Genomic DNA, 27,070 nt, shown 5'->3' with positions numbered 1-27,070 from the left:
CTCCCTCTACGATTTTTACCCTCCACGCTGCCCTCCAATACCAAATTGGTGATCGCTTGATGCCTCAGAACATGTCCTACCAACTGATCCCTTCTTCTGGTCAAGTTGTGCCTCAAACTTCTCTTCTCCCCAATCCTATTCAATACCTCCTCATTAGTTACGTGATCTACCCATCTAATCTTTAGCATTCTTCTGTAGTACCACATTTCAAAAGCTTCTATTCTCTTCTTGTTCAAACTAGTTATCGTCCATGTTTCACTTCCGTACATGGCTACACTCCATACAAATACTTTCAGAAACGACTTCCTGACACTTAAATCTATACTCGATGTTAACAAATTTCTCTTCTTCAGAAATGCTTTCCTTGCCATTGCCAGTCTACATTTTGTATCCTCTCTACTTCGACCATCATCAGTTATTTTGCTCCCCAAATAGCAAAACTCCTTTACTACTGTAAGTGTCTCATTTCCTAATCTAGTTCCCTCAGCATCACCCGACTTAATTTGACTACATTCCATTATCCTCGTTTTGCTTTTGTTGATGTTCATCTTATATGCTCCCTTTAAGACACTATCCATTCTGTTCAACTGCTCCGGAATATTTTACCCGAGAGGATGCCATCATCATTTAACCATACAGTAGAGCTGCATGCCCTCGGGAAAAATTACGGCTGTAGTTTCCCCTTGCTTTCAGCCGTTCGCACATGAAGTAAGAGTATCATTTTACCCACTTCCTACTCCATTGGCAAATTTGCATAAGAATCTAACTGTTTAAAAGCTCCATACAATCCTGAATTTCTCTTATTCCACTGTCATGTTCGTTATCTATAATTATGTGGAAGCAAGTACAAATTTATTACCTTTTCTAAGAATCACGCAATCACCGATAGACACAACAAAAAGACTGTTCCAAATAAAGCTTTCGGCCCATAAGGCCTTCGTCAAAAATAGACAAGACACACACACACACACACACACACACACACACACACACACTCACACACACACACACACACAAATGCAACTCATACACACATGACTATAGTCTGAGGCAACAGTAGCCACACCGTGAGCAGGAGCACCAGTGCACGATGGGAGTTGTTACTGGGTGGGGGTAAGGAGGAGGCTGGGGCGGGCAGGGAAGGGATAGTAGGGTCGGGTTTGGTGGACAGTGCAGTGCTGCTGGAGAGCATGCAGGGATGAGGTGGACAGGGTAGGGCAGCTATGTGCAGTCGGGAGGTTACACGGAGGATAGGGGAGAAGTGGGGAGAGGGGGTAGCGGAAAAGGAGAGAACTAAAAAGACTCGGTGCAGTGGTGGAATGGGAACAGGGAGGCTGTATGGGTAAGGGCAATGACTAACGAAGGTTGAGGCCAAGAGGGTTACAGGAATGTAGGATATATTGTAGGGAAAGTTCCCACCTATGCAGTTCAGAAAAGCTAGTGTTGGTGGGAAGGATCCATATGGCACAGGCTGTGAAGCAGTCATTGAAAGGAAGGATATGTATGGCAGCATGCTCAGCAACCGGGTGGTTCACTTGTTTCTTGGCCACAGTTTGTCAGTGGTCATGCGTACAGGCAATTTGCTGGTTGTCATGTCCACATAGAATGCAGTGCAGTGGTTGCAGTATAGCTTGTAGATCAGGTGACTGGTTTCACAGGTAGCGCTGTCTTTGATGGGATAGGTGACATTTGTGATCGGATTGGAGTAGGTGGTGAAGGGATGATGTATTGGTCACGTCTTGCATCTAGGTCTGTTACAAGGGTATGAGCCATGAGGTAAGGGGTTGGAAGCAGGGATTGTGTAGAGATGGACGAGTATATTGCGTAGGTGTGGAGGATGGCAGAATACCACTGTGGGAGGGTTGGGAAGGGTAGTGGGCAGGACATTTCTCATTTTAGGGCACAATGAGAGGTAGTGGAAACCCTGGTGGAGAATGTAATTCAGTTGCTTCAGCCCTGGGTGGTACTGAGTTACGAGGGAAATGCTTCTCTGTGGCCGGACGGTGGGAGTTTGGGAGGTGGTGGTAGACTGGAAAGATAATGCAGGGTTTCTGTACAGGGTTGGGAGGATAATTACAGTCTGTGAAGGCTTCAGTGAGACCCTTGGTACATTTTGAGAGAGACCACTTGTCATGACAGATGTGACGACCATGGGTCGCTAGGCTGTATCGAGGGACTTCTTGGTATGGAATGGGTGGCAGCTGTCGAAGTGGAGGTATTGCTTATGGTTAGTAGGTACTGATGTAGCCATCTCTGAGGTGGAGGTCAACATCTAGGAAGGTGGCTTGTTGGGTTGAGTAGGACCTGGTGAAGTAATTGTGGGAGAAGTTGTTGAGGTTGTGGAGGAATGTGGATAGGGTGTCCTCACCCTCACCCTCAATCCAGATCACAAAGATGTCATCAATGAATCCAAACCAGGTTAGGGGCTTAGGATTCTGGGTGTGTAGCAAGAATTCCTCTAGGCGCCCCATCATTGTGTTGACATGGCTGTGGGCAGCCACATGGCACCATCCTATGCCAACATATTTTGAATCGCATGGGAGATTGCTGAACATTTCTGAAACTCTTTTACACTGACTAAGAATTCATTGACTGATATAGCATGATCCAAGGAGAGGTAAGCAACATATGATTTCCTTTATATAAGTCTCATCATATGACCATGGCTATGATCATTATACTAAACTCATGAAAATTCAAGATGATGCAAAGGTCTACTTACAGTAATTCTTCATGTGTACCATACACATATTTTGTGATGGGTGCACTGATGATGATAGGGGTGTAGTGCGTGATGTAGGGCCTAACGTTTGCCCAGGGTCAGACTAAATGACTAAAGGCATTTGATTGTGTCAATAAATACAACAGGTGGGATGGCACGATGTGTCTTGCCAAAGTATACTTTCTTTTGGATGGTACAGCACAGCAGCGGTTCAAGAATGAAGAGTAAAAGTTCAGTAACTGGGAAAAATTTCAGGTGAGAATTAAGAAGACATTGCCGACAACCAGTGGCATATCCCAAGAACAGAGCCCAATGCTATGGGTGGGTTGGAGGAGAGGGGTGGGGGGAGAGGGTGTAGGAGATGACACACCTGTATTTACAGAGTGTTTTAGGACTGTGTCTTACACAGAGTTCTGAAATATGACAGCAGCTGACAATATTTCACACCCGATGAATGACGTAGAAGACAACATCTACAAGTGCTCTTTTTGAGGGATGCCATCACAACAGAGGACTTCATCAAATGTGCTAGCACCTTGATTAAATGCATTAGAAATGAGTATACCAAACAAAAGGTGTTTGACAGACTTCTGATTGTCATACCCTGGAAGTCATGGAAGACCAGTAGAATTGCTAATATGAGATGAGAAATGACAGTTTATCGTATGTTTCAGTTAAAATGCAGAGGCTAGAAGTAGCAGCAGTGGATGGTGAACTCAGCCAGGAGGAAGTAGTATTGAAGAAGGAGGTCATCAGTCATTGGTACTGATATGTACTAGGTAAACCAACTTGGAGGAGTTGGCTATGAAACCATAGATTTATGCTACAATCATCAGATAACAACAGAGATGCAGCCGGTTTTCTTGCAGTTCGATCACCGCACAGAAAAGCAGACTTAGGGAACAGAAGGACAACATGCTGATACGTTTCCAATACATCTCAATCATTTCCCATCACCATACTTCCAGCTGCCAAAATCAGGAAAACTACATGAGATGACCAACTCTGGGAAAACAGCAATGTCACCATCAATACCAGTCTGTGCCAGCACCAGTTGATTCTAGGGCATCATTTTCTGTGGTATCAGCTGCTTACATTTTGCAGTGTGTGGGTTGCAGCTGTAGCAGTTATAAAGCTAAGTATTGACAAAGTTATTTGTGCACTGTTATACAGTTATTAAATTTGTGCAAGATGGGTCCCGAAACAACTCACACAGTTGCATAAACAAACGTGCTTGGACATGTGCAGAAAACATTTCAATCACTGTGGTAACGAAGGGAACAACTTCTTAGACAAGATCATTACTGGTGATGAAACATCGATCCATTATTACGAGCCGGAGAGTAAACAGCAGAGTGTGGAATAGAAACATCCAAATTCTCCGTGCAAGAAAAAGTTCAAGACCCAACCGTCTACAGGAAAACTGATGCTTACGGTTTTTTGGGGTGCACAATGTCCAGTACTAGAACATTATGGGGAAAGGGGCACAACAATAAACAGTGTATGTTATAGTGAGATGCTTACTGCCAGGCTAAAGCCTGCAATTCGAAGCAGACGCCGAGGATTGCTGTCAAAAGGTGTTGTGTTGTTGCACGACAATGCCCGCCCACATACTGCTGCCCAAACTGCTGAAATGCTCCAGAGAAACAAATTTGAAGTACTGAATCATCCTCCATGTAGTCCCGATCTTGCCCCTTCTGACTATCACTTGTTTGGTCCACTCAAACAGACATTAAGGGGCTGTCAATTTGCCTCGGACGAAGCAGTGAAAGAAGCAGTACATTCCTGGCTCACAACTCAATCAAGAACCTTCTTTTATGAGGGCACCAGGAAGCTTGTACAACAGTGGGCCAAGTGCGTTGAAACGCAAGGGGACTATGTCGAAAAATGATGTTCTTGTAAGTTTCCTTTTGATTACAATAAAATTTTATAACTATGTTGCGGATAATAATTGACTTACCCTCGTAGATAGTAAACTGAGGTAGCACGAGCATGTGGGCACATAAACCACAAGGCTTACTTCTGCCCTCTTTGTATTCAGAAATCTCTGTGACTGTTTTGACCTATGGATAGGATTGATTGCTAGCATACATTTACTAAATTGTGTCCCATGGTATAATCTCCTGGGGTACTAAAGCTAACAATAAGCTTCTTCAGTGACCCCAAGTAACTGACAACCATAATACCCGTAGAAGAAATAATTCCCACATAGACTAAGCATATCTCTCTAGACTTCAGAATGGATTTTTAAGTTTCATATTCTCGGACGGAATTCTGTAGCACGTTACCAATGGACATTAGGCAGGAAATTGAAAATCCCAAAATATTTAACACAAAAAAAAACACTTACTGGCTACTCCTGTAATGTGCACTAGACTCTCACTAATCCGGCCCTCAGTAGTCCGGCTCTCAGTAATCCGGCGCACATCCAAAAACATGTGCACAATGAATATGCACAACAATGCTTAGTTAAACAATGCTTTATATACTATATTTGAAATTGTAGCTTTTTTTACAGTTCAGAATCATGTTTTCGAAAAGGAAACACCTTACGCAGACCTCAAAAAATTCGAAATTTTAGATAAGTTAAATCGAGATTCTTCACAAAAAGCCATTGCTGCTGACTGCAATGTTGGATGGGCAACTGTTTACGACATCAAAAAGAAATAAGATGTTATTCAACAGTACTCAACACAAATGGATAGTGAGTTGGGAAAATGGAACAACAACGCAGTAAAGGAATTCCAGTCAGTGGCCCAATTATAAAGCAAAAAGCAGCTGCATTTAACAAACAACTTGACAGTGGTAACTTATTTGCAGCGAGCGAGGGTTGGCTATCAAACTGGAAAAAACGACATGGCATTCAGCAGCTGACAATTATCGGAGAAAGTCACTCAGCTAATGATAAGGATGCTGATGAGTTTGTAAGTAAGAAACAGAAGATAGTAGAGGAAGAAGATTTAACTGCTGATGCCTTATATAATGCTGATGAAACAGGAATGTTTTACAAGATGCTTCCTTCAGAAACATTAGCTGCCAAGAATGAGAAGGAAGCTCATGGTTACAAGCAACAGAAACAGCGCGTAACATTAATGGTGTGTTGTAATGCAAACGAGAGCCATAAACTACCGCTTATGATGACTGGAAAATCCCAACATCCACGCCATTTTCAACACACTGACATAAATACTCTACCAGTGCAGTATTGTGCTCAGAGGAAAGCGTGGATGGACAGACAAATATTCTCTTAGTGGTTCCATGAAATGTTTGTACCAGCAGTGAGAAAAGAGCTAAAGAAGAAAAAGCTTCCACTGAAAGCTATCCTTATAATTGACAATGCTCCCAGTCACCCTTCAGATGTTTCTCTAAAGTCCAATGGTATACAAGCACTCTTTCTCTCACCCAGTGTGACAACCCTAATTCAGCCCATGGACCAGGAAATTTTGGAATCAACTGAACGTCATTATTGACATTCACTTCTCGTCTCCTTGCTGAAAGAAAGTAAAAACGACTTTATCGAGACTATGCTGAAGGTGTGGAAAGCAATTGCCATTTGTGATGTTGTTTTCCAAGCAGCCAAAGCAAGGGATAAAGTGGAGAGCACTACCATAATGAAGAGCTGGAGACAATTGTGGCCGTCCATTGATGCCAAATTGGATCCGGTAGTGAGTGACAGTGATGAGCCAGTCAGTTCGGAATTATCAATTACATTGTACACTGACATGTTTCACAACCTTCCAGGAGGAGAAATTGATGATGAAAATGTTACTAAGTGGCTGTATGAGGAAAACTGTGATACAGACCAAACTTTAACAGATGAAGAAATAATCAAAAGCGTGCAAGAAAGTAATGATGAAAGTGATGAAGAAGAGGACACAGGAGGAGAGAGCGTGAAGATTTCTCACAATGCTGGTGCTGAAGCTGCTGAGGTCTTCCTGGAGTACATTATGCAACAACCAGATATATGCAGTACTGATGTAATGCTTGTAAAGAGGTTGCTTGATAAAGCATGCCACCATCGCGTATCATCTACATCTATACTCGGCAAGCCACCCAACGGTGTGTGGCGCAGGGCACTTTACGTGCCACTGTCATTACCTCCCTTTCCTGTTCCAGTCACGTATGATTCGTGGGAAGAATGATTGCCGGAAAGCCTCCGTGCGCGCTCAAATTTCATCATTGCGACAGTTAAAAATTAAGGACATGTTTCATAGTGAGTGACACGACTGTATAATTATGTACAGCATACACTCAAGGACTAAGTTTTCTTTGAAAATTAATGTGTTTTTGGATTTAATAAAGTATATCCTCTATGTTTTAACATTGTATCCTTCTGTTTAATAAAGTACAGTGCACTATATCCCCTGTGTTTTCAAAATAAATATAAAACAAAATAAATGAAAAATAAATTTCAGGCACTCAATAATCCGGCACTCCCGCTAATCCGGCACCCATATGTTCCAGAAATGGCTGGATTAGTGAGAGTCTGGTGTATCTGAATACTTGGACACACAAATGTAAATCTAGCCTAAGCAATATTTTTGTTTCAGATAGATACTGATTTTGTTAGTATACGGACAGGCAATAGTGATCCCTGCAAAATTAAAAATACTTTGTGTTATAGTATTATATAATAACAGCAGCTGAGTAGTATAAGAGGAGTAGAAGTGGCACCACTTGTAAACTGTAGTACAAGGTTTTTAGCATTTGTATATCATGTGTGCCTAAATCAATGTGGTGTCATCATTGACTGGGATGACACAACTCATCTGATAACAACATGTACATGTACGGATGGCAGTAGTATCGTGTACATGAAGTATAAAAGGGCAGTGCATTGGTAGACCTGTCATTTGTACTGAGATGATTCACGTGAAAAGGTTTCTGATGTGATTATGGCCAAGTGATGGGAATTAATAGACTTCGAATGCAAAATGGTAGTTGTAGCTAGATGCATGAGACATTTCATTTCTGAATCATTAGGGAATTCAGTATTCTGAGCTCCACAGTGTCAAGAATGTGCCAAGAATGCCATATTTCAGGCATTACCTCTAACTGCAGACAATGCAGTGGTCAATGGCCTTCACTTGATGACTCAGAGCAGTAGCTTTTGCATAGAGTTGTCAATACTAACAGACAAGCAACGCTGCATTAAATAACCACAGAAATCAACGTGGAACATACGATGAACATATCTGTTAGGACAATGTGGAAAATTTTGGAGTTAATGGTAGCAGACAATTGAAGCGACTGCCTTCATTAACAGCATGACATCGCCTGCAGCTCCTCTCTTGGGCTCGTGACCATATCAATTGGACATTAGATGACTGGTAAACCATGGCCTGGTCAGATGAGTCCTGCTTTCAGTTGATAAGAGCTGATGGTAGGGTTCATGTGTAGCACAGACCCCATGAAGCCATGGACCTACATTGTCAATAAGACACCGTGCAAGCTGGTGGTGGCTCCATAATGACGTGGGCTGTGTTTACATGGAGTGGACTGGGTCCTCTGGTCCAAGTGATCCAATCATTGATTGGACATGGTTATGTTCAGCTACTTGGAGACCATTTACAACCATTTATGGCCTTCTTGTTCCCAAGGAAAGATGGAATTTTTATGTATGACTGTGTACCGTGTCACTGCGCCACAATTTTATGTGATTGGTTTGTAGGACATTCTGGATAGTTTGAGCAAATGATTTGGCCACCCAGATCGCCTGACATCAATCTCATCAAACATTTTTTGGACATAATAGGGAGGTTAGTTCGTGCACAAAATCCTGCTTCGGCAACCTGTCCACGATTATAGATGGCTGTCAGCATGGCTTAGAATTTCTACTGAGGACTTACAGCAGCTTGTTGAGTCTGTGCCACGTCTAGTTGTTCTGCTACACCAGGCAAGGTCTGACACTATATTTAGAGGTATCCCACAACTTTTGTTATCTCAGTGTACTTTAGAAACTGTTTATGCCCATGATATTTTTTCAAACATATGTGGCAGTGTTATCTTTACTTACAGTGACTTTATCATACGTGTTCAGATCTGTTCATAATCACCAAAAAAACACTGAGCCCAACCAAAAATGAACATATATTTAATATGGTGTTACAAAAGTTCAGTGATCATTTACTACCAAAAACTGAGTTAAATAATTAAAGTTTAAAGAGGTAAAATGAACAAGGAAAATATTAATTAGTTTATTTTTATTAGGTTAATCATTTGAAAAGTACAACACATATTTAAATGTTAACAAGACTGTCTACACAAAACTGTCAAGTTGCAACAAGGAAATAGGTTTCCTTTAGAGACTTTTTGTGTTGATTTATTTGCACAACATCCTCACAGTACTGCATCTACTTAGCATTAGTTGAAGATGTTAAATAGTTACTTCTTCTCATCTCTAGCTGTTTTAAGAATGGGGCAATTCCGTGCCAAGTGGTCTAATATCGAGAAATGTTCCCACATGACCATCATGGATATTGATGAAATTTTGTATGAACATTCACACATGTTCTCAATGTACACTGGTAAAGTTTCAGTTTCAGAAATTCAATACTTTCGGAGATACAGTCACTTGTTTAAGACCATAGCACAGCTTTCTATAGTGCGTCCTTGAATTTTCAGCAACTTTGAGATGAGATATCTCTGTAAGTATTTGCATGAAAGAAACAAAACTTGGCCATCTTATACAACTTTTAGAGCTCTTTAAAGTAAAATATTAAGAAAAGGATTTCTGAGCAATTTTCATATAGATAATTTGAAGCAAAGTTGGGCGAAAAAAATAGCTGTTTAAAAAAAATGCGAACGTTAGTTTTTTAAATCTCCAAAAGTAATTGTGGGATGTACATGAAACTTTGCACACCATAACTCACCAACACAAGGTCTTAGAATATAAAATTTCATTCTCCTATTGCTTTCCATTATTTCACAAATCTAGGATGAAGTTGATGATTTTTCAAAAAGTGCTAAAAATGGGTATGTTTATTAAAATTTTTCAAAAAAGTGTTTTCTCCAAACTCTTCTGAACTATGGTCATTAGAAAGAGCATATTCTAAACTATCTAGAAAAGTGGATTTGGTTTTGCAATGCAAGCATATAAGGCTCTAAAAAGTAGCATCATCAAAGAGGCGCACTGGAAGTTTGAACACATTTTTTCTGGCACTCAAATTATACCTGAAACCTTTTATTATGCCTAATAAATGTTTATTAGTGCCTTGAATAATTGAAATAAAAAGATCTGGTAAATTGGCAATCATAAGTGTTCATCTGCATAAAACTCTTCTCATTAGTAAGAGAGAGAGAGAGAGAGAGAGAGAGAGACTATTCATTGAATAGTAGCTTCATATTTTTTGTACTCCTCAAAATTGTAAATATTTACAGGTGGAAAATGGAGACCTAATTTTTGGATTCAATTGTATAAAACATTTTTCCGAAAAAGAATCGGTTTGCTTGAATCATGCATCAAGTGATGTAAATTTATCAATCAATATTGCAGAGATTTTAATACCTAGGTGTTGTAACCTGTGAATTTTTGTCTTAAAGTTATTAGGGAAACATTTGAAATTGGTTGGTTAAACATCTAAGAGTTTTAATTTTGTATTTAATCACACTTAAATGTAGCCTACTACCTTGGTAAATACGTAACCACTAGTTTCACAGAGAAAATTCACAAGATTCACTGTTTATAGAAAATATCATGGCAACAATTACTTCAACAATCAGATTGTTTCATTATTGTGAGCCTTGTTTGAACAATCAGTATTTCAGTGGTGTGTCTGCAGCATAGTGAGTGGGTTCTCTTGACTGAGTGTGGCTTGTTAAGTGATTCATAAGACCATCAGATGTTTTGATTGTGTCTTTTATAGCATATATCTCTTATTAGATTTTTTCATTGGTATTATACATTGTGTATAATTTCATTCAGTAACAATTTGTCTGAAATTTAAGCAGATTATAATTTGCACTTAGAGGCCAAATACATTATTTAGTTACTGATTAGAGATGGATGCAGAAGGGAACAGCATACCTTCCTGCTCAGTTGGGCAAGGAGATAGTGGAACAAAATGCCATGTCACTTTCTTTGCCAAAAAAGTTGCTTTAAAATGGTTTGCGGATTTTAGTGATGAGGAAAAAGAGTTGTTGGTCCGATGTTCTGATGCAAAGCTGGACAATACCCCTCAAGTTTGCCTACAGCCCTGTTATTGACACAATATGAGAGGTTACAAAAAAAAATGCTTCAATCCCTTTGGGAAGGTGAATCTAATGTTAAGGCAGGAATTCGTACTCTTGATACTGAAACAGCTAATAAGGCTTCTGATATGTTGAAGAAGCAGCTTGTTAATAACATAAAGCCAGGTCAGATAATTTGTCCAGCTTGCAGGACTACCTTAAATAAACACTTGGACGAAGCTTTGTCAGCCTCATCATCACATTCTGATGAGGACTTTACACCAAAAGAAGAATTAAATAGTAGCTTATTGTCTATCGGTATTTCACCCCTGAAGAGAACAGTAAGCTACAGAGATAAGCCCCAATATGTGAAGAAGAAAATTCAAAAGGCTCAAAATGTGATTAAAAACAGAATTGTAAATGCAGTGGGAGTAAACCGACAAATTGAAGATGCTAGTGATATTAAGGAATGTGGAAACTGTGCCGACTATGCACATTTGCTGAATGAACTGAAAGCCAAGATGCAGAATGCAATTCATAAAGAACAGATGCAAATTTTAACCTTGCCACCTGTAAGTTGGACAGTCAGACAAAGAGCAGCTCAGTTCAGCGTGTCCGAAAGAATGGTGAAGAATGCTCGGAAGCTTAAGACAGAGAAGGGCATTCTGGCTCTTCCCAAAAATAGGCAAAGCAGGAAATTACCAGCAGAAGTTGCTAGTAGAGCGCGAAAGTTTTTTGAAGATGATGAGTATAGTAGGGTGTGCCCTGGAAAAAGAGATAGTATTTCAGTTAGACTTTTAGATAGAAAGACATACATGCAGAAAAGATTGTTACTTTGCAATGTATGTTATCTATAAGAATATAAATGGTCCAGAAATAGGGTTCTCAAAGTTTTGTGAACTTAGACCCAAATGGTGCGTAACAATAGGATCAGCTGGAATGCATGCAGTTTGCGTCTGTGCAATTCACCAAAATGTTAAGCTTATGCTTAGCGGAGTTGGTATACGTGAAAATTATAAGGAGATTCTCAGTAAGGCAGTTTGCAGTTTGAACTCTAAACAGTGCACGCTATATCGCTGTGAAAGGTGTCCTGGGCCTGAAGCTATAGCATCTGAAATTTCCAGCTATTTCCTAGATCATGAGCCACAGGAAGTTATTGTGTTTAAGCAATGGATACATACCGATCGGGCCACACTGAACACAAAGCAAATGGTAGCAGATGAATTTATTGACAATGTAAAAAATAAAATATGGAGTCTGTCATGCCATCATTACATTGCCAAGCATCAAAGCTTGCATCTTAAAGGCCTTAAATGTCATCTGAAAGACGAAGAGCTTGTTGTCCTAATGGATTTTGCAGAAAATTATTCTTTTATCATTCAGGATGCTGTGCAAGGCTTCCACTGGAACAATAGTCAAGCAACAATTCATCCATTTATTATCTACTTTCGTCAAAATGAGAAAGTAGAATCTTTAAGTTTTTGCATTATCAGTGATTGTTTGCGGCATGACACTATTACAGTTCACGTTTTTATTAAGGAACTCATCAAATACACTCCTGGAAATGGAAAAAAGAACACATTGACACCGGTGTGTCAGACCCACCATACTTGCTCCGGACACTGCGAGAGGGCTGTACAAGCAATGATCACACGCACGGCACAGCGGACACACTAGGAACCGCGGTGTTGGCCGTCGAATGGCGCTAGCTGCGCAGCATTTGTGCACCGCCGCCGTCAGTGTCAGCCAGTTTGCCGTGGCATACGGAGCTCCATCGCAGTCTTTAACACTGGTAGCATGCCGCGACAGCGTGGACGTGAACCGTATGTGCAGTTGACGGACTTTGAGCGAGGGCGTATAGTGGGCATGCGGGAGGCCGGGTGGACGTACCGCCGAATTGCTCAACACGTGGGGCGTGAAGTCTCCACAGTACATCGATGTTGTCGCCAGTGGTCGGCGGAAGGTGCACGTGCCCGTCGACCTGGGACCGGACCGCAGCGATGCACGGATGCACGCCAAGACCGTAGGATCCTACTTAGTGCCGTAGGGGACCGCACCGCCACTTCCCAGCAAATTAGGGACACTGTTGCTCTTGGGGTATCGGCGAGGACCATTCGCAACCGTCTCCATGAAGCTGGGTTACGGTCCCGCACACCGTTAGGCCGTCTTCCGCTCACGCCCCAACATCGTGCAGCCCACCTCCAGTGGTGTCGCGACAGGCGTGAATGGAGGGACGAATGGAGATGTGTCGTCTTCAGCGATGAGAGTCGCTTCTGCCTTGGTGCCAATGATGGTCGTATGCGTGTTTGGCGCCGTGCAGGTGGGCGCCACAATCAGGACTGCATACTACCGAGGCACACAGGGCCAACACCCAGCATCATGGTGTGGGGAGCGATCTCCTACACTGGCCGTACACCACTGGTGATCGTCGAGGGGACACTGAATAGTGCACGGCACATCCAAACCGTCATCGAACCCATCGTTCTACCATTCCTAGACCGGCAAGGGAACTTGCTGTTCCAACAGGACAATGCACGTCCGCATGTATCCCGTGCCACCCAACGTGCTCTAGAAGGTGTAAGTCAACTACCCTGGCCAGCAAGATCTCCGGATCTGTCCCCCATTGAGCATGTTTGGTACTGGATGAAGCGTCGTCTCACGCGGTCTGCACGTCCAGCACGAACGCTGGTCCAACTGAGGCGCCAGGTGGAAATGGCATGGCAAGCCGTTCCACAGGACTACATCCAGCATCTCTACGATCGTCTCCATGGGAGAATAGCAGCCTGCATTGCTGCGAAAGGTGGATATACACTGTACTAGTGCCGACATTGTGCATGCTCTGTTGCCTGTGTCTATGTGCCTGTGGTTCTGTCAGTGTGATCATGTGATGTATCTGACCCCAGGAATGTGTCAATAAAGTTTCCCCTTCCTGGGACAATGAATTCACGGTGTTCTTATTTCAATTTCCAGGAGTGTATATAAAAGCACGGTTTGCACAGATATCCCACATTCATTATTTCAGTGATGGCTCCAGTGCTCAATATAAAAATTTCAAGAATTTCGTAAATTTGTGCTATCATAAGAGTGATTTTGGAATGACAGTCGAGTGGTATTTTTTTGCTACTAGTCACGGGAAATCACCTTGTGATGGGATTGGAGGTACAACAAAGCGGTTAGCAGCAAGAGCAAGCTTGCAACGGCCACTTAATGGACAAATTCTTACTCCCCTAGATCTGTTTCACTTCTGCTCTGAAAACATTAATGGAATTAAATTTGCTTTCGTCAGTAAAGATGAAATTGAAAAAAAAAAAATTGTTTCACAAGAAGAGAGGTTTAAACTTGGACAAACTGTAGCAGGCACTAGAGAAAATCATCGCTTTTTACCTATTGATGAAACAACAATTCAGGTCAGCAGAGTTTCAAATGATTGTTCATCTTTTCTAGCTAAAATGGGCCACAGTAACGAAGGAGGCATATTAATGTCTGCTCTCCAACCAGGACAATATGTTGCATGCATCTATGAAAACGTGTGGTGGATTGGGAATATCTGTGAGACCTCCACAGAGCAAAGGGGTGCATTAATAAACTTTATGCACCCACATGTTCCAGCAAATTCATTTTATTGGCCACCAAGAAGTGACAAGTGCTGGGTTCCGGAACACCACATTATTGCAGTTATTCCAGCTCCATCAGTAAATTCATCTGGCCGGCAATACACCATTCCTCTTGATATTCATCAGAAAATTATTGTAGCATATCAAAAATTGAAATAGGTTAGAGGAAACAATCTTAAGGTACCCAAGAGTGCCTTCTAATTTTACGCAGGGCACTTAAATAATTTTACTATCAGGCTTGTGAACCTGTGTAAAGAAACCCTTATCAGGCTTGGGATCCTGTGGTAAAGAAACCCAGCCGTGACTGTTGTTGCTAAGCTATCGGGCGTGGCACCTACGGCAATGGGAATACTGGTTTTCTGAGGTGAAATGAAACTGGCAGTGGTTAAGCCACCATGGACCATAGCAACTCATTTATACACTTCTTTTCCATCAGTAAGCTGGTGTTGTTCATTAAACAGGCCACTAATAATTAGATGATTATGCAAATCAATTTTACGATTTACATTCATTCTTAATAATAATTGTGTGTGTGTGTGTGTGTGTGTGTGTGTGTGTGTGTGAGGGAGAGAGAGAGAGAGAGAGAGAGAGAGAGAGAGTTGGGGGGGGGGGGTGACAATTAAGAAATAACATTGTTTCTATTTTTATTCTTTTGCTATTCGGACTTAAGCTGGGTCCTATTCATCAGGACTTCTTATTTCAGACATTAATAAACATGTGTAAGGCAAAATAGAATATTTCAGGTATAATTTAAGTGCCAGAAAAATGTGTTCAAACTTCCAGTGTGCCTCTTTGATGATGCTACTTTTTAGGGCCTTGTATGCTTGCATTGCAAAACCAAATCCACTTTTCTAGATAGTTTAGAATATGCTCTTTCTAATGACCATAGTTCAGAAGAGTTTGGAGAAAACACTTTTTTGAAAAATTTTAATAAACATACCCATTTTTAGCACTTTTTGAAAAATCATCAACTTCACCCTAGATTTGTGAAATAATGGAAAGCAATAGGAGAATGAAATTTTATATTCTAAGACCTTGTGGTGGTGAGTTATAGTGTGCAAAGTTTCACGTACATCCCACAATTACTTTTGGAGATTTAAAAAACTAAAGTTCACTTTTTTTTTTAAACAGCTATTTTTTCGCCCAACTTTGCTTCAAATTATCTATATGAAAATTGCTCAGAAATCCTTTTCTTAATATTTTACTTTAAAGAGCTCTAAAAGTTGTATAAGATGGCCAAGTTTTATTTCTTTCATGCAAATACTTACAGAGATATCTCATCTCAAAGTTGCTGAAAATTCAAGGAAGCACTATAGAAAGCTGTGCTATGGTCTTAAACAAGTGACTGTATCTCCGAAAGTATTGAATTTCTGAAACTGAAACTTTACCAGTGTTCATTGAGAACATGTGTGAATGTTCATACAAAATTTCATCAAAATCCATGAGGGTCATGTGGGAGCCTCTAGACCACTCGGCATGGAATGACCCAATGCCTGTTGTTCCATCGCGACTTCATGATTTGTCATTGGCAAGCACTGAAGAGTCTTTTGCCTGTTTAGTGGGACAGTTCGACACTTTTTGAACCTGGAGATAAAGTTTTGGATCATGATCTTCTTCAGGTGCTTCATCAGTTCATTTGATAGGCAGGAAATGCTTGTCTGCTTCATGGAAAAGAATTCTGTTAAAATGGTAAGAAATTTTTAAAATAAATACTGGCAGGTAACAAAGTAAATAAAACTTTGTCCTAAAATTGTTCAGGTGAGCGTCACTCCAAAACATGGGATAATGTTACACCACTTAGAAATAGTGTCTTTATTTCATAGCAAAATGAAGAATTAGAAATTTCTGTTTTACATCTCAGTCTAAAAAAATGAAGCAGTAATAAAAACTCCTTACAAACATTAAAATGACTCCAATAACAGCAGCAGCAGATTCACGAAATACAGAAATAATGCACAAGCTACATAGCTAGTGCTGCTACCATTTGTTTAAGACAAGAAGCATGAATATTCATTAATGTATATGTGATCTGTGTAGCAAAGAACATTCTCTTCCTCTTTGCCAGTATTAGCCCAGCTGACAGTAGCTGGTTTCCCCTCACCCCCCCCCCCCCCCCTCTCCCAGACTTACGTGTATAAAGTTATCTAGACATAATTATGATAAGTATCAGTTTGAGTTGATTAGCAGTAGTCACAGTTTGTTGTTAGTGTAGGCTACTTTACAGAAGTAGCCAGCCATAGTTGCTTCTGCCTGTTAATGTATAACTCAACTCGTTTCACCTCTCTGAAGGCTTTGTTGGGTTTGACAGAACATAATGTGTGAGTGAGTGAATGAATGAATGAACATGTTTGTTTGACTCAAAGGAGAGCGCTGTGTAAATGATGAAAAACCTGAACTGGGAGACACTCAAAGGTAGACATTTACTACACCATAAAACCCACTTACAAAGTTTAAATATAATAATAATAATAATAATAATAATAATAATAATAACAGTACTAAGTGAAGACTCTAGGTGTATAGTACAGCCTATTTATTGTTCTGATAGGGAGAGCAAAAACAAGATTAGACTAATTACAGTGCACACAGATGCATTTAAGTGGTCATTCCTTCCACACTCCATACTCAAATGGAATGGGAAGAAATCGTAATAAGTGGTGCACTGGCAAGAACCCTCTGCCAAACACTTCACAGCAGTTTGTAGTGTATAGATGTAGATTTAGTTCTGTGAACTGAACAGATAAAACATTTTGGTCCCATCATAATGAACGGACAATTACATTTGCAGATAAACTGTGTCCAATCGTGCATTGGAGGAGAGCTAAGATTATAGCCAAATTAAAATTTGACAAAGATCGAATAATCCAAAAGATCATCAGTCAATTTTCTGGTTATGCCATATTTACAAGGCTTTGCAAATACTAATACAAAATATTGAAATGATCCTGACTTCAGAACAGACTTGCTTCACTGCAGGGAAATACTGTGCATCTCATTTAGTCTGTCTGACTTGGTGTATCAGAGATAACTGCAAAAGAAATCAGATTATACTAACTTTTTCCAAAGATAACAAAGCATCTTATGATACCCGAATCATCACCCTTTTTTCCATGTTTTTGTTTGACTGAGCTTTTAAAAATTGTGTAGGGCAATTCATTAGCTTTAATCTTCATGTTCATCATATCTTCCCAAAATTTCTTTAGTATCTCGCTCAAAGTTTTTTCTGATATCAGTGCATTTTTGAATTTCAGGGTCAATTGTTTGAATGTGAAAAATATGACTGTAATTTTTTTTCTGAATGTAGAAAGTGTGATTGCCTGTAGTTCAGCTGCAACTTCCACGAGATCCTTTCGAGTGTTAGCAAGCCATCGTTCCTTGGTTTGTCATAAACCATTTATGCTTTAGAAGATTTTTGTGGTTAATGATTAATCATCCATTTGTGATATATGCCTGTAAATTTTCAGATGTATTTTTCGTGCAACAAAATTTTTGCCACACACAGACTTTAGGGATATTAGACCATAAATCTGTGCACATGTTCTTCAACCGACTTATGCATATGAGTGGCCTACATTCTTTCCTAGTCAAGCAGACTGAACAGTTTAGCTTAGTTGCACAAAAAAGGCACCCAGAATTTTATGGACGTAGCTGTGTTATGTGTTTGGTGTAGGTGTTCACATTGACTTTGAGCACTACATCAACATGCAAATGTGAAATCTAGATTATAACCCCTTCACTGCCTTCGGCTCTCATATGATCAGAGCCAAATCACTTGTCACACCAGATCTCTTGTTTGTATTAAATTTTAAAGGTGGCATAATTCCAAACTTTTCATTTGAAGGTTCATAAATGGAAGTAACTAGGATGTTGCTAAACTCTACAGAAATGAAGTAAGTTAATTTTCATATGTTTCCTGATGATAGACACAACTTACCATTAGGTTTTGCTTGACAAAGAGAAGCACCTCCCTTATTGATTGCATTGATTTGAACCATCTACGAATCTTTGGACATCTGTGTAGGGAAACTCAATGTGTTTCTTGACTGCATAAGTTGTGGAAAAATTGTTCATTAGCTGTAGACAAGCTTTCAGTATTTATGGGTGTAATACTTACAGTAAGCGCTAAAGGGAACAATTTGACTAAATTCATCTTTCACTCGTACTTCTGGGATAGGAGGATTGACCAGTGGATCACAATTTCCTGGGGATGCCTGAGTATTATAATTTTGCACTCTTTGGGGATGCTCCTTTCACATTTTGGTTTATAGGGACAGATGCATACACTTTTGACAAGTCCTGTATACCCCATTATTGAGCTTTATAACCAGAATTTCATGATCACCAAAACTTCTGAGATGTCTGAAGCTACTTAATATGTTGTTCTTGTGACCCTTTTCTTCCCTTTAATGCTATGTGTTACTTAAACTGCTGTTCATCTCTGTGCATATTTGAGGAATTACATTTGAAATTGGCAAGTAGTTATCCTTATTTTGTGTTCCACCATTTTTGTCCACTGAATTCTACTGGAGATATTCATTGTCTCTGTAAAAGAACATATTTTAGGAAAAGTTGTTTAATATGGTAGGGGTTTAATTAAATGTTGGACATGATCTTCAAGATAATTGCACATTTGGTATCAATAGGTATCAGTAAGACTGGACACAAGTGTCCCTAGTGATGCAGAGAGAAATGTTTATTTGGCCCATCAATTACCTGATGATGATGATGATGAGGTCCCATACTCCAAGGAGCGTAGGGGACAATGCGGGAGACGCACACCGCCGACTAGGCAAGGTCCTAGCGGAGGTGGTTTTCCATTGCCTTCCTCCAAACAATTACCTACTAAGTAAAAATTCCTGGATTTGATGTTGTACTAAGTTTACTGACATTGGTGATAAATCTAATAAACAATGAAATTGTGCATAGTTCTGTTCCAGATATAGTTGTTTGTGGCTTGAATTGGTTATGACATGTCAAAAGTAGTGAATTATTTATCTGTATGGTTTCTTTCAGCATAAATGCAGGTTTCCCATTAAATAGACAGCTTTATGATCCCTTCATCCCAAAATAAAAGGGGCAGTCCAATAGATAATGGCTTACATACTAGTCTGCTCCATCATCAATGAAGTTTTGTTTGCCTGACACCTCTTTCAGGACACAAACATCTGAGTGTCACAAAGGATAAATCAGTCTGTAAGAAAGATTCAAGGGATGTCTAGTGTATTCAATGGAGTTAAGGGTTCTGTATGTGGTTACCATGAGGAAAATCATTGAGTTACATATCTTTCGAATTCCAAAAGACAATTATTAGAACTTTAGAAAATCCAGGATGGGATGTAACAATATTACGAAAATGATAAGTGCTGTTCACCATAGAGCGGAGATGCTGAGTTGCAGATAGGCACAGTAGAAAGACTGTCATAAAATAAGCTTCCGGCCAACAAGGCCTTTTTTTATTTTTGATAAAGGCTTTTATGGCTGAAACCTCATTTTGTGACAGTCTTTGTGTTTTGCCTATCTGCGACTCAGCATCTCCGCTATACGGTGAGTAGCAACTAACCTTTTCATAATATTGTTATTAGAAATTTACATGCTGACAGGCAAGGACTGGCCTGTGATGGAGCCCTCACTCCTTTTTTTCCTCCAATCCATACTTGTCATCATGGTCTTTGATGTTTAGTGATGTAGCCAAATATACTTGCAGCTCAAAACTCATTGTAAAAGCATCTCTCATTATCTATCAGACTCAAAAGCAGCTGGCAGGTGCCTAAATGAGTATTTCTCTGTTGCTCATTTAGGAGGCTAAATATTAGTCATCTACCACAAGATTTCAAAAGGACAAATGTGTTGTCATAAACTACATTTGACCATAAACATAGTTTCTGAGATTTGTTTTGAACAGTATCACAACCCCTACAAAATATTTTGGCACATTCAAATACTGGGCAAGATAGTGACAAGAAGAACAATTCATTGTGCAGCAATATCGCACAAGGTTTGATACCTTCCTTTGTGAGGAAACAGACAATAATCTGTTTCACAACAGTGGTGTGTACAGTTCTACATCATGCTTGCTTATGACTAGTGCTGAAGAGAGAACAGTCTTTGTGGGTTGATGCATTACTCAGATCTCCCATATTATTGTCACCAAACAACCTGTAGCATCCCACTCTGCTTACATATCCTCCTGCAGCCACACACCAAACTTTTAGTTTAGATTTGAATGGCCAAGAAACTAAAAATCATTTTTATCAAACACTCGTACATATATTTTTGCTGTATTACTTTCTGTTTTGTGGTTGCTTATCCTTTTTCCAGTCTCTTAGGAATTACATTATAGCAGTTACGTTATTTGTTGCACCAAATATATGTTCATCATCACATCGCTTTGTTTAGTGTGTTAATACGTAGTTGTATAACAGACATGTAATTCAGTCTACTTATATATTTTCTGAAGCTTAAGTTTTTGATACAAATGCTACTTGAGTGTGATGGATTGAAATTTCTAGAAACAATGTAACTTTTGTTTTCATTGTTAGTGCTATTTATCTTGTTCCCTTCTGTGGTGATCTAATTGGAAAGGGGAGAGGGTTATGTAAATGCTTGGCAGATGGGTGGTTCTGGGTAATTTGAGGCCTCATTGTAAACTTATGTTTTTTTTTAGCTGCTGAAGCAGTGACAAGGGCTATCCTCCAGTGCCTTGCACTCCATACTACACTGTCTCTGATGCAATGAAAAACCATGTGCATCTTTTGCTACTGTTGGGTCAAAAACCTGTAAAGCTTTTTCTAGCTCACCTAACATTTTTGGCACATAGCAAGCAACTGTACTTGCTCTGACCAAATTCCTAGGAGTAGTGACATTGCATGTGACTTCTAGGCCACTTATATTTTTCTACTATGGTCCCTGTGTAGAAAAGATGTTCTAGTTTAAAAATCTTATGAGCCTTTTGGCATTCTGTATAATGACTACTAAGAGAATAAATGTCTTCGTGCTATCATTTCCTCATGTAGAGAGGAAAGTAATGTGCTGAAATCATATGTACCATTATGGAGCATCTGCCACTTTCCCATATTCAATATCCAAAAAAGTATTTTTGTAATAACAGCTCTTAACTCTTGCTTGTAATTTTTGTTAGAACAGAACTCAGTGTTACATTTTTTAATCAGTGGCAATCCTTGGTGTTTGATGTCTTTCCAAACTCACTGTTTAAATAGTTGCCTTAAGAGCTCCAGGCACCCTGCAGGTGATGTCTGTTTGATGTATATTACCTTATTTTGATCCAGTGCTGTGACTGTATTTTCGGTCAACATGTCTGGAATTATGAGTTACCTTTCCTAACTCTTACCATAACAGTTTCTACTGGTAGTTGGCCTCACTCTTGTTTCTAATTGTAGCTCAAGAATTGCTAATATTCTTAGCAGAATTTTTTTCAAGTTGCGTTCTCCTTTTGAAATGGCATTCACTTTGGTGCTTTGTTAATGTACTTGATACTTGTCATGTACTCATTGTGCTGACTTGGTAATGACATCCTCCCTCCTTAAGTTACCTTGATCACCTTTGAATGAGTCAGGTGCATTACCTGAGAGACTCAAGAATGCAGCAGTACCACTCACATGTAGAAGTGGAAATAAGCAACACCCATCTTCCTCCTTCCTGTGTCCTCAAAGATTTTTGAGAAGCTAGTTTACAACAAAATATTGAACAACTTCTCTGCAAATAACTAACAACAGTTCAGGTTGAGATCTGTAAAGGCTTCTCTACTGAGAAAGCTATCTATAATATCATGAACTCATTTCTAGTAGAATAAACAAGAAAAATTATCCTTTCACCATTTCTTCCGGTCTTACCAAGACCTTCGATTATGCATATCATAAAAGTCTACTAGAGAAACTAAAATAGTATGACATTAAAGGCTTTCCCTCAAAGTGGATGGAGCTGTATCTTAACAATAGAAAATAGAGGGAACAAGACCAAATTCAGGGTGGGAAAATATTAAATCTGATAGACTGCGAGTTTCAGCATTTGCCCTGCTCCTTTTATTGGCTTACACAAACGATTTACCTGGGATGATGGAGCTCTCTTCAGAAACTGAGATGTTTTCTGATGACAGTAGTAGATTGACAAAGGGCATAAGCATCTCCATACCAGACTCAGCGATGAGAATAGTGGCATGAACTTACAACTGGTTCACAGCAAACAGCACAAATGAAAACCATAAAAAAGTTATCATAGAAGAGAGCACAAATATTGTGTGAATCTGATACTTTATTTGCCTGTGGAGAAGCATACTGAAGGGCAACAAGTGCCTTCGAGATTGGACAGTCGTTGCAGTAACTTTGTGAAAGGAAGTACATGGATGGGTGTGAATATAGAAGCTACTAGCATCACCAGCATACTTTAGAGAAGTGTGAAGTCCTTGGAAAATATACATTATATTTTTGACACTAGTTGTGATGTTCATTCAGATAAATGAAATGTCATTCAGATTCATTCATTCTTTGGATATACTTTTGTGTAGAGGTTCTGCACTGGACATTATGATTTGTGCAGAGGTTCTGCACTGGACATTATGATTTGACAGAAGTTTGGTACTATTCAGTTGATGTTGGAATCAAATAATGGAAACTTCAGGTTGGGATATCAAGAGGTTGGAATATCAGCAATATTTAGAAAAGGGTAGATTTGCTACTCACTGTAAAGATAACCTGGTACAACAAAATGACTGTTACAAATTATAGCTTTCATCCAAAACCTTCTTGAGCAATTCACATTCACGCAAGCAAGTGAACCTCATGCAGCAACTGGCAGTTCCAACTGGAATGCAACTGTAAAGTGAACAGCAATTTGGAATGGGGCAGGGAAAGGGGTAAGGATAGCATTGTATGGGTTGGGGGAGAGAAGAGCTCAATCTGGCAGGACATGCAGGGGACTAGAGATTGCCAGACACAGCATCAGGAGTTGGGATGTGTGTGAAAGGGGTGGGGGGCAAGCAGGGAGTGGAAAAGGAGACGAGTAGAAAGAGAAAGAAGCAAGGAAGGGGAGAGAATGGGGGGCACACTAAGAGAATGAGGTAATGTGAAAAGGGAGAAGTGATATGGTGATGGGTCTGAAGCTTTTGGGTGTGGGGACGGTAGGTTACCATAGGTTGAGGCCGGGATAGTTTCGGAAGCAGAGAATGTGTTGGAAGGATAACTCGCATCTGTGCAGTTTAGAAAATCTGGTGATGGAGGGGAGGATCCAGATCACCCTGGTCTTCAAGCAGCCATTGAAATTAAGCATGTTATATTCAGCTGCATGTTGTGCCACAGTTTGCTGGTGACCATTCATCTTGGTGGACAGCTGGTTGGTAGTCATACCAATATAAAAAGCTGTGCTATGGTTGCAGCAGAGCTTGTATTCAAGATGGCTGCTTTCGCAGCTGGCCCGGCCTTTGATGAGGTAAGGTAAGCCTGTGAGAAGACTTGAATAGGAGCTTCAGGGTGGGTGGAGTGGGCAGGTCTTGCACCTGGGTCTTCCACAAGGATATGATCCCTGGGGTGGGATTGGGAGTGGCACAAAGATAGACTAGGATGTTGTGGAGGCTGGGCGGGTGACTGAACAGCACTTTTGGAGGGGTGTGAAAGATCTTGTGTATGCTGTCCATCATTTCAGGGCATGCTGATAGATAATCAAAGTCATAACAAAGGCTGTGATTCAGTTGTTCCTGTCCGGGATGGTATAGGGTGATGAAGGCTGTATCCTGTTGTAACTGGCTCTTAGGGGTGGTGGGAGCATTCTGCTCCCAACCGTCACATCCCCTCTTCTGGCACTGTGCCTGGCAGTCTTTAGTCCATGCAACGCCCACCAGGCAGCACTCTCTTCTCCCCCCACCAATACCCTGCTGTCTCTCCCCTTTCCCTGCCCCACTCCAGATTGAAATTCACAAAAGTCACATTCCGGTTGGAGCTGCTGGTGGAAGTGATGTGCTTGTTTGTGTGAATGTGTGTGTGTTTCAGTTGATGTTGTGTATATTTATGAACAATACAGATTATATATACTAAATGTGTTCATATATTGATAAAATAAGTAGAGTAGCAGTATTACATTTCCTTGTAGCAATAACTACATGAGGAGAAGACGAAGTCTTTCATAGCTGCATACAAGGCACGGTTGAGCGAGCAAAGGTAATAGAGAAACAGTATTAAATCTTCATTAATTAAATTGTGGCCAACGAAAAACAACACTGCACTGCACCTCTTCAACGGCACAAGCAACACAAAAACTATACAGTAACTCACTGGAGGCATATAGTGTAGTCTGATAACTTACAATTTTGGCTCTTTTCAAATGATGCAAGGTGTTGCATACACTAATGGCCCATTGGGATGTTTAACCTTCTTCGTTTGGAAGGTGTAGTTCAGCCTGGGGGTGGTTTTATAATGTTTTGGGGGCATTTTTTTTTTTTTTTTTTCCGTGACTTGGACCCAATCATTCCGGTTACCATGAATGTAAACCAGAGTGCTTATTTCTACATTTTTAGTGAGTACATATTGTGCTTTCTTCTACAGCATCAAGGTGAGAATGCTATGGACTCTTTCACCTTCGAAGATGACAACAGCTGTGTACACTGACTACGTGAATACATTTCTGGTTAGACGCACACTGAGGTACCCTATCACACCTCAACTGCCCAACTAACTCAACCAGTCTTAACCCCATATAAAATGTCCGGAAGTATTTGGATCAGTAGATGAAATACAGCAATCAGCGTCCATGCAATTCAGTAGCTCTATGGAATCCAATCATCAATGAGTGAATGGTTTCAGATGAATGAGTCATACCTGAAGAAACCCGTGGCCTCTCTGCCTCACAAAATTGAGGCTACTATCAGGCTAGAGGAAGTGTTTTGTGATACTAGTGTGATATCTCCTGGGGTGACTTAGTTTTCATTTAGTGTTATTATTGTGCAATTCTAGACAAATCAGAGTTGCTTACAGGCACCAGAAGTAGAGACTGATGAGCACATACTGGAATGAGACACAATGTGTGGAATTTCTAAGCATAAAGAAGGATAATAAACTGAAGTGGAACTAGTACATGCATAAGTGTTAATGAAAAATCGCCATTCTGTCTGCTTTGCACTGTGAAATCTTTCTCATTGTGTTCTGCAGCAGACACAGGCAGAAAATTGAAAATTCCCATGTATTACACAAAGAAGTAAAAGAATATCTCATTAAGCCACTAGCCACTATCTCTGCAATTTGTCAGAATATTTGGACTCAGGGATGTAAATTCTGTATATCTACAATGTGTATATTAAACAAGTTTTCACTTCCTCAGTATGTAAACAACTGATAGCATTTTGTGTAAAGTTATATAAATGCTTTGAAGTGTTACATGGAGACATCAGTTGATTAGTAGAAGAAGAGAAGCAGTGGCTTTCTTCAAAGTATCTGTTTTTTCTCCTAATGTACATAAACAAATACTGAGTACTTCAGAAGTGATTTAGTCTCTGGTTGATGTCCCAAGTCTTAGAAGTCACTGCTCTGTATTAATTAAACTCTTACGTTAACAGAGATAATAAGAGAAACTCGAGCAAGTGGAAAAACGATATATACTGAATTTTTTGAGATTTTAAATGTCATTGGGCATAAACATATAAAATATCTATCAAAAAATATGTTATTGTTTTATTGCTTTTGTAGCATTTTGTATTTTTGTCAAAAAAGAATTTATTGAAAATCTCTATTTTCTTAATGAATCTCTTTATGACTAGTGATGCAATTTTACTGTAGTTTAAATTTACATTTTCATAGAAACAAAAAATAACACCATATTTTAAACACTATCTATGGTGAAATAAACCACTTTAATGGTTACAGATTCTATCCAGAGCAAAACCAGCTAGTGGTGTTACCCACACTGCAAGCAGTCAGCCATCAGGTCGAAAAGAAATACCAAAATTAGAAGACTTTTTGGCCAAACGGGACTATACTGGAGCATTAACCGTTCTTGATGTAAGATAACAGCATTATCTTCTTTTGTTCTGTCATTTTTTCTACTGTTTACTTTGTAATTAGCTTTATACTTTAGACAGATAAGTGGGCAGTTATCACAAATTAACTGTTATAGAATAGTAATTTAATATTTGCTTCAGAACTATGTTTCTAGTTTACAGGACGTAAAAACAATGAGGAGACAGAGATGTGGATTGGCTATTGCGCATTTCATTTGGGTGATTACAAAAGAGCAATGTCTGTATATGAATCCTTGAGACATTTAAAGAATCCTCCAGATGGTGTATTTGTTAATCTTGCGTGCTGCTACTTTTATCTTGGAATGTATCCAGAAGCTTTAAGGGTGAGCCATTTTGCTTTTGTTTGTAGCAGCATTTCAAAATGAGTACTGATGTTTAGGATACTCGAGTAATCAATTAATAGATATCTATGAGAATCTCATGAAAGAAAACTTGAAATCAAACTAATTTCTTCCTGACAAATTTTGTGCATTACACTGTATACCACTTCATAACATATTTGTTTGCTCTGTTTCCTTAATTAGAGACTAGGTATTGAAAGATTGA

The 27,070-nt window shown here is 39.7% G+C and overlaps 1 protein-coding gene across 1 annotated transcript in view; it reads left to right on the top strand.

The window, feature by feature from the left end:
* Positions 1-27,070, top strand: part of LOC126417176 (intraflagellar transport protein 56) — a 186,053-nt gene that overhangs the window by 6,470 nt on the left and 152,513 nt on the right. Inside the window, exons 2-3 of the mRNA XM_050085077.1 lie at positions 26,370-26,504; positions 26,659-26,847. Of these exons, the coding sequence (XP_049941034.1) occupies positions 26,370-26,504; positions 26,659-26,847 (324 nt within the window). The remainder of the gene's footprint in view (positions 1-26,369; positions 26,505-26,658; positions 26,848-27,070) is intronic.

This window comes from Schistocerca serialis, chromosome 8 (genome assembly GCF_023864345.2).
Source record: "Schistocerca serialis cubense isolate TAMUIC-IGC-003099 chromosome 8, iqSchSeri2.2, whole genome shotgun sequence".
Taxonomy (NCBI): Eukaryota; Metazoa; Arthropoda; class Insecta; order Orthoptera; family Acrididae; genus Schistocerca; species Schistocerca serialis.
This window is presented reverse-complemented; position numbering and strand designations above follow the sequence as displayed.